The 9,360-nt window shown below is 34.3% G+C and overlaps 1 protein-coding gene across 5 annotated transcripts in view; it reads right to left on the bottom strand.

The window, feature by feature from the left end:
• Positions 1-7,647, bottom strand: part of LOC106115769 (putative sodium-dependent multivitamin transporter) — a 15,030-nt gene extending 7,383 nt beyond the window's left edge. For 2 of the 5 annotated variants that reach the window (XR_001227777.1, XM_013309285.1), the window contains exons 1-5: positions 7,302-7,634; positions 4,470-4,608; positions 3,751-4,313; positions 3,563-3,659; positions 3,323-3,487 (exon numbers count right to left, since the gene is read on the bottom strand). Coding sequence is in view for 4 of the 5 variants with exons in the window: in XM_013309285.1 (XP_013164739.1) it covers positions 3,323-3,487; positions 3,563-3,659; positions 3,751-4,313; positions 4,470-4,586 (942 nt within the window). In the remaining variant the exon portion in view is untranslated. Of the gene's footprint in view, positions 1-3,322; positions 3,488-3,562; positions 3,660-3,750; positions 4,314-4,469; positions 4,609-4,750; positions 4,850-7,301 lie in introns of those variants that run through there. The other 3 variants (XM_013309286.1, XM_013309287.1, XM_013309288.1) reach the window with 3 other exon arrangements.
• Between the last annotated feature and the right edge of the window lie 1,713 nt (positions 7,648-9,360).

Below are 9,360 nucleotides of genomic sequence, written 5' to 3'. Positions count from 1 at the left end.
TTGATAAATGCCGCCAAAGCATCTCAGAAGCCACAACACTAGCGTACCCATCTGTCGGAAACAAACTTGTCATCATGACCGACGCCTCAGATCATAGTCTAGGCGCCGTACTGCAACAAAAAGACTCAAAAGTTTGGAAACCACTGGCATTCTTCTCGAAAACTATGAGTGCTACTCAACGCCGCTACAGCGTGTACGATCGCGAGCTATTAGCGATCTACTCAGCTGTAAAACATTTTCGTCGATTAATAGAAGGCTCCGAAGTCACCATCTACACCGATCACAAGCCTCTTACGTATGCACTGACAAAGACAGCGAGTAACAGCGACAGCCCGCGCCGTGAACGTCAACTCAACTACATCAGCCAATTCTGCTCAAAAATCGAGTATCTAAAAGGCGAAGAGAACCCAGTCGCTGACGCATTATCACGCATAGAGGAAATACAATGCCCAACTGCAATCGACTTCGCTCAATTGTCTATCGACCAAAGCAACGACGAAGAACTAAAAAAGTTAAAAGTACAACCAAACTTAAAATTCGCCGATCTAACCCTACCTGGAATGAGCCGTCCGATCACGTGTGAGTTGTCCACAACAACGCCCCGCCCATTTTTACCCAAGGCATATCGTTACGCCGCTTTCAAAGCGCAACACGAACTGTGCCATCCAGGCGTAAGAACGACAAGAAAGCAGATGATCACTAAATTCTTCTGGCCAGCAATGAGTAAAGAAGTGGCAGGTTGGACGAAAGCCTGCACAGAATGTCAGCGCGCCAAAGTACATCGCCACGTCGTAACGCCGCTATCTGCATTTCCGCCATCGCAACGCTTCGAACATATACACATAGACATAGTCGGCCCCCTACAACCATCCAACGGTTATCGATACTGCATCACTATTATCGATAGATGCACGAAATGGCCCGAAGCGATTCCTGTGCAAGATATAACCGCAGAAACAGTCTGTAAAGCGCTTTACGAACAGTGGATAGCACGCTTCGGTTGTCCGTTGAGAATATCAACCGATCAAGGCCGCCAGTTCGAATCATCATTGTTCAACACGTTATTAAAAAAGTTTGGAATAAACAGATTCGAACCACCGCATTCCATCCTCAATCCAACGGTCAAATAGAGAGATGGCATAGAACTATGAAAACCGCGCTCATGGCTCGTGGCGCGTCTATAACCTGGAGCGAAGACTTACCTACAGTTCTGTTGGGGCTACGCAGCGCTATACGAGACGACAACAATTTCAGCCCAGCGCTTATGACCTATGGTACAAATTTGAGGATACCGTCCGATTTCTTCGTGCCTACTCAGCCGAAATATGACGACGCAGATTTTCTACGGCATCTAACAGAAGCGATAACGTCATTAACGCCTACAACACGTCCGCAACAAACGTCACAGCGACCATTCGTCTACAAAGATCTCTCAAAGTGCTCACATGTATTCGTCCGCAATGACACCGTGCGGTCACCACTCACACCGCCGTACGACGGACCATACGAAGTTTTAAAGCGACACGAAAAATATTTCAAAATTCAACTTCCAACGCGAACTTCAGTAATATCGCTGGACAGATTGAAGCCCGCGTATACTATTGAGAGTGAAACAGACAAGGAAGAGGTACCTGCAACTAGAAACACAGCAACATCAAGTAACACGCTCGCTACCAGCCATCCCTACGTAACAAGATCGGGCCGCGTAGTAAAGAAGAGCGTACGCTTCGCTTGAGGGGGAGTGATATTGGAGGTCATAAGCAGCATATCGCCATCTCTGCGGAACGCGCAAGAATGTGTGACAGAGAAAATCACCTCTCACTCACTCTCATTGTAATTAGCTAGTAATTAGTGTCTCTTCCGGATTGGTCGAAAAACTGAAATTTTTAATTGGTGTACATATTTTAGCCAGTAAGCACGTAGCACATAATTTGTATAAATAGTTAAGAAATTAGAAAATAAATCATTACAAATCTGGACTTCGAGTGTTATTCTTCCCGCAAATATCGACAGCAGTGAAGACCTCCCACACTATCATTAAAATCACTTAAATGATATTAAACCCCAGCCAGTTGCAGTTTAATATATTCATTATAAAATTTAAGATGTGATAATACTAGCCGACGCCCGCGACTCCGCTGCGCGGAATCAAAAATTACTTAATTGGTAGCCTAAATGTTATTCCAGATCAAACCGGTATTTTTTGGAAATTTCTCAAAAATGATGATTACTTTCAGTTACTTCTTAACATTTTCATTGAGTTTCTCTTTTACCCTTAAAAGCACCTAACTGATAAACAGAAATAAGTCAGATTAAATAATCTGCTTATATTATACATTTTGTGTAAACGAATTATTTGAGACAAAACTTTTAAAGTTAAAGATGTCGCAATATAAGGAAAATATTAAAGTATATTTTACATAAACAACAACGACGTCTTTACTGGTATATAGCAATTAAATTTATTTTAATACATTCGTGGCGTAAACAAAACTATCAATAAGTTTTGTTATCGCTTATTTAGTTTTGTTTTAACAATTTTTCCCTCAATAAACACTATCTAACATCAGAAATAATAATAAAGCTTCTCTTTATGTTTTTCACGAAAGGCCAATAAATTTTTTAGTTCTGAAATTTCTTAAATAAATCGCTCACTATTACCAATATTCTTCCGATCGATCACCGCTCGAAAATTCTTTATAGCAAGATTGTTTAAGACCGCTATATTACAGATTGAACCTACCTATTTAATGTAAGATCATATTAAATTCTAGACTTTATTTCATACTTAACGCGTGTTTAACTCTATCGACTATTTCGAGGTCATCGTACTGTCAGGGCCGCGTTGATTTCATACGATAGCAAAAATGCGTACATTGCACTGGTTACTAAACACTTACAAGTAGTTAGTGGAAGTATCCAATGCTCAGGAAAAACGTATGTTACGACTAACCTCTTCACACTTTTAATTTGTAATTTAAGTGAATTTTATTTCAGTAAATATCCTTATCTGGTTCATTATCTATCAAAAGCTTTAAGTACCAACGAATGTATAAAATAACTTTTCCTTTTTATTTATATCGATTGAAAACTATTTCATATTACCTCCTTACTAAAAGAATGATAACACAAACTCACTTTAGAACGCTGTAGATGTTGATAGTTAATCACATAACATTCTATGACCCGCTTTCTTTTTTGCCTAACTTTCCTACAAAAAGCATAATCAACTTCTCGCTATATTTGTTCGCTATCTAGAATAGTTGTACCAAGAGTAAATATGTTCGTCCACTACATAGCATCGTCATAATGGCATACTTACTGCGGAAATACTGCGGCTGGCTAGTGGGTCACAGTCCTCATAGACGGCGAATATCGCTAGGCCACTAATGCAGGTCACCACACTAAGCACAGAGAGCACCGGCCAGCTCCACCACAGACACTGCTGGGACCGATCTAATGTGCTCACCGTCAGCAATCTTTGAACCTAAATGTACAACAATAAATTTCAGTAAACAACTCGCTTGAAGTTAGAAAGTGTAGAAAGGGACTCATCAATTACCTGTGTGTGGTTCACAGCGTATAATGACAGATATGTGATTAGCCCTCCCAAGATCAAAGACCACCAAGTATGTCTCTCTGTTGGGTCAACACTGAAACTGAAAGAAACAGTTATGATATAAAATATGAAATTGCAATATTTTATCAACACAAGTTATACTACTACGTATTCTTAAAACATAAACTTACTTGGAAAAATCTAATCGTCCGCGCTCTTTCGAGATCACAAATATTTGATCAAACCCACCGAGCTGTACGGAAGCAAAAACAACAACACTGAAAACAGCTCCAAACATTAATAACGATTGTAGCAGATCCGTAAACAGAACTGCCTTCATACCGCCCAATGTTGAGTAGAATGTACAAGCCAAGCCCACTAATAGAATAGATATTAATCTATCCAGTCCAGTTACAGCTTCCAGTACTATCGCTGGAGCGTACAATACGATACCATTGTATAGAATCATTTGTAATGTATACGTTAAAGATGCCAGCATTCGTATCCGTGGTCCGAAACGGAGTTCCAGGTATTCGTAAGTACTCGTTTTTTGCAATCCGAAGAACACCGGCAAATAAAGCCGGCTGGCGATAGGCGTAGCGATGCCATATGAAATATTAATGACAACGAACTGCATGCCGTAGTAATAATTCTCCGCGGAGACTCCTAAAAGCGTTATGGCTGACATAAAAGATGCCATAAGTGATACCGCCACGGGAAGTATGGACATGTTTCGGTCGGCCAACAGGTATTCCTGCAAGAAATAAATGAATACTAAGTTTTGTTAATGCATCGGGTTATGAGCAAAAGACAGAAACGTTAAATAGAAGATTATATCATGGCCATAAAAATATATGGCTCTAGCTAACCCTAAATCTTTATTTGATAAATAATTACTTCAATGTCTTACCTCGTTGGTTTTTTGTTTTCCCCCACTGAATCTAAAATAAAGTCCAATTGCGACCGACGCTATCATAGTGGCCGCCATTATGATGTAGTCCCAAAGACCGAATACTGACTGCTCCATTTTTGCGTACAAAGTTCACGGTCTGAAACAAATATGAATTACATTGCGCACTATAACTTCTAAAAAAATAAGATCAAGTACTATGTCTTTAAACGTGATAGTGCCAACTACGTGTATAAATGGTAAAAAAGTTTTACAAACACATTTGTTTGCAAAATACCCACATTATAGATGTTTTGACATCTCTCTAGAGCACGCCATTGGTTGTTTTTAGTAAATTGTCATTCTTTATTTTCTTCGTCGACTATGTATGTGAACGAAAAACAATACTCTACAAACTATTATTCGAAAACCATTACAAATATATGTTTAAACCCTGGCAATTTTTTTGTGAGGCCTTATGCCTTTTAAAAATAAAATGCCAACGGCTGCGTGTTTTTACAAATTCCGGTTTGAAGGACTACGTAGGTTACGCGGAGTCTGCCTTTAGAAATTTAAAAAGCGAAGCCATAATTAGGTGGAAAAATTAAATCTTTTTCTTTATGACAATGAATAGCTCGTAATAACAATTCCAATTTGAAAAGTTATTCATAAACAAGCACATTGTTTTCAAATTATTTATACGAACGAACGAAGTGCCGTAACCAGAAATCGTTTATTGGCTAAACATTCTTCGTAAATTCCTATTACTTAATCTACACTAAGGGTTTGATTTTGACCACTTAATGACTGAGTGCGGCAATTAATTATCTCGGTATTTTGTTCTTTGCGGTTCTACTCTCCGTATATATCTTTATTATATGATACGATTTAAGTGCTGATTGTGCCCTGATTCTGATATCACATGCGTCAAACATTACCGCGTACAATTTTATTATCTCAATGCTTTTATCAGCTTTATCTTTATAATGAAAACATTGTTAGACAGTAGGAAAGACGAAAGGCTTGGGATTTTCTCTATTTACTCAAGTGTTTGGTTAACTGAGATTTATTGCATACATTTATTATGTATGTGTTTGGAGGTAACTAAAAAAATTATAAACTAATATTATACATTGTAACTACCACATTCAGAGTGACACTAGAGCTTCGGGCATCAGGACTTAAACACTTTTATTCCACAACTCCGGGTTCAAACCTTGACATATACCAATGTGTTTTTGATTTTCAAATTTCATAGGTACATTTATTCCACGTTATGCTGTGTGTGCATAAGTAGACGACGACAAGTCAGTCTTTATGTACTACCTAAAGCAGGTCCTTAGTGTCTGTTTAAATATCTGTAACTATTAAAAACTCGAAATGAGGCTGAACATGACCAACAGACTACAAGCACGCATCGTGAAAACAGAGCCAATTGATTCAATCATTTTAATAAATAGACATCGTCTTGCAACACAGTGTCCTTTTGATTGATAATATGAAACATGAAATGAACGTGGAATGTTCCAATACATCATACTAGTACAGAAGATGCGATTATGTCTTAATGATAGGACTTCGTGGTAATTAAAAAAAACGTCATTAAAAATTGTAAAGCAAACTTTTTTTGAATAACAGACATTTCATAACCATGATATTTACATATGAAATGATGTCAATAAGTATTTTTTTTTAATAACGGTTAATAGAGAATGCATAACATTTTTAATAATACATACTTTAAAGATGAAGAGAAGATATTTATTTAATTATTCCATCATTGGTCAACCTATTTATCCTTAAGGAAAGATGAACTACTTTTTAGAAGCGAACAACTAATATCATCATTCAACAGTGAAGAAATATATTATGTATATTGAATTATAGTTACGTAGAGTGATACTGACCTCCATCTGAGTAAATTATCAATTAACTAATAATAACAATTAATCATTATCATTCCGTAATAATCTATTACTGAAATTACATAAGCCAGTTACGAGTCCTAATGATAAATAAATTTATTTATGTTCCATCGACTTCTTTTTTTAAACGCGATTTGATAAATTATCAAACGATTGAACTAAAATCAAAATCACCTACAAAGTTTAGAAGGGTTATGGTTATATTTAATAAATATTTGTTGTATTTGGATGTTTATTTAAACCAGGTTTGGAAGTTTATATTATATGTTTATTTATAAGCTACAAAGTCAGTTTAAAGTACAAAACCTTTAATCTTTCGTATCTTCCTTAATGTATTGTTTATAATTATTTTGTTTACATAAAAACGAAGTGAATATATGCTTTTTATATATTTTAATAGTAACTAAGACATAAGACTTTAATCAATATAATAAACTATTTTCTGGGGAAAAAGAATACGAAAAAACACGAAATATTTTGTGCAAATAATTCGAGATGATATACACGATATAATTATCCTCAAAAAACTTAATAATGCATAAGAGAGTCCTTATTTTTTTGTTTCCAATCCTTTTTTGAGCAATAACTAATCGATGTAAGTCACGACACGTATACAGCGTGTAAAATTTAAAAATTTATCTTATTAATGTACCAGACGAATACTCAAAATTACCTTGAATCGATCTGATAATATCTATGTGCATTGACGTAAATAATGTATTTTTTTTTACATTTACATTTATCTTTAACTTAATTTTAACTTAGTGTATTTTAAATACTTAAACTAAATTTACATTTTAAGCTTCCTTAAATTATTTATAATTTTTGGCGCCAATCTTTTATCACAGCGCAAAACATTTATGTATCTATACAACAATTTCTTTACATATTAATTTTCTCTATATATATGCACTCATTCAATACTTACTTAATAATGTCTTCAAGTGACAAACTTGTTGCTTAATTTTTCCAACTTAATTAATGCACAAATCTTCACCGGGTCATTGTATAACTCAAAGAGTAGAACCGCTGTCAAAAAAATGTTTTATTTATCTGTGCGAATATAATTACATCATATTTGTCAATTTAACGTTAAGTATCAAATTATCAACATTACACACATTATATTCATATTAAAATATGTAAAAAATAACGGAAAATGTACCGTTAAATTATTGGACTTTGTTTATTACAGACTGTACCGTAACGCAAGCATTGGCGGACTAACTTAGGTTATGTTAAAATTCGTGCTTGCGTCCAGTTACGTCAGTTCTACTACCAAAGAGTATGTATCATATTATACCGTTAAATGATCGTTCGATCATACGACTCGAACGTCCAATGAAAGAACAGGAAACAACTGACGTTAGTATACAACTTAGCAAGAAAAGCGCTTGCAAAAATTGTAGCGCTTTAAAACAATTTACATGTTACATAGTTATGAAATGATGTTATTTTCACCTGACTTCATTCTTTCTTTCTTATTACTGGCGATAATAATTTTAAAAGAAATAAAAAAATATTAAAAAGGTTAACATCACGAACATTTAGACTGATAGCAATATATGCTTTTCATTGATACAATTTATATTCTAGTCCATACTACATCTGTGATAATATTTTCAAAATATTAGCCGTTGGATATTTAGCTACTTAATATTTAACTTTTTTAAAGTACAGAACAATATTATGCAACATCTTATAACATTGCAAGTCTGGTTTTTAAAAACCAATGGTTAATTACAGCGCCATCTAACGGTACAAACAAATACTACAGAATTTACATGACTGAAATAGAAAAACTGTGTTGGTAACAATTTTCTTTACACTAAAAGAACAGACTCGATGTACAAATATAATATAAATACTTGAAAAACTGAAAAAAAACCAACTGCTTGATATTTGTGATATACTAATATAAATCTAACTTTTTCAGTATTCCTATTGAACTTCACCGTAACGGTGTTTTTAAACAAGGGAGGCCATTTGCTTATTTACCAATATTTATATAAGAAATAAAATAGCATTATGTAGTAACAAATATAATTAAATATAAAATGATTACGGTTAAGGGTTATGAAGTATTTATTGAAGTAATAATATATTCAAATGTCGCAGTTCACACTTCAGTCTCAAACTATATTATTATCCAACCTCTTTTATACGCCCACTTATTTAATATTTTACTAGAAAACACCCGCGACTTCGTCTCCACAGAATTAAAAAAAAAAGTAGACAATGTGTTCTTCCAGACTATGTGCCAAACTTCATCAAGATCCGTTGAGACATTCTGGAGATACCTTCAAACAAACATTCATTCATTCATCTAAACATTCGCATTTATAATATTAGTAATATTAAAATTTAACCTCTAACATATAATAAGTTACGCGATTACTTTATCTACAAGCTTTTTAAAGCTTTTTAAAAATGATTCTACTCTTTTAGATTATTAAATTTGTGACGATTAAACATTGTAATAGTACAATCATATAAGTATAGTAAAAATTAAGTTTTTCTTAGAAGTAAGTCATAACCAGACATAGAGATGGAAATTTGACCATATATCGTACACGTTAGGGAACTGTCTAATTTTCCATAAATTACTATCTGATATAATACGTAAGTAGTATGTTTGAATTGAACTCATCGTGTAAATAACACTGCACGTTTACAAATATCCCTAAATAAACATTGTGCCTTTTATATAAATAGTTTTATCACTTGACTGATCAGTCCGATCGACATTTTCCTTTTCAATAGTGAGTTGTTCGACAACAATAATATGTGTTAAATCTTTCGTTACTAAATCTACGTCGGATCATATATAAACAGTTTATTTCGAATTCAATTTATTATTCTCGCGATTCAACCAGTATAAATTATATTTCTTACCTAATAATTACATGACTCGAAGTGTTCAAGTTGAATAATTAAAATTAAAGAGTTGTAATCGAAACCTTTATTCAACATTGAATTTAGTTAAT

The sequence above is a fragment of the Papilio xuthus genome, unplaced genomic scaffold (assembly GCF_000836235.2).
Source record: "Papilio xuthus unplaced genomic scaffold, Pxut_1.1 DF827777.1, whole genome shotgun sequence".
Taxonomy (NCBI): domain Eukaryota; kingdom Metazoa; phylum Arthropoda; class Insecta; order Lepidoptera; family Papilionidae; genus Papilio; species Papilio xuthus.
The sequence above is the reverse complement of the archived record's forward strand: the minus strand, read 5'-3'. Positions and strand labels throughout refer to the sequence as shown.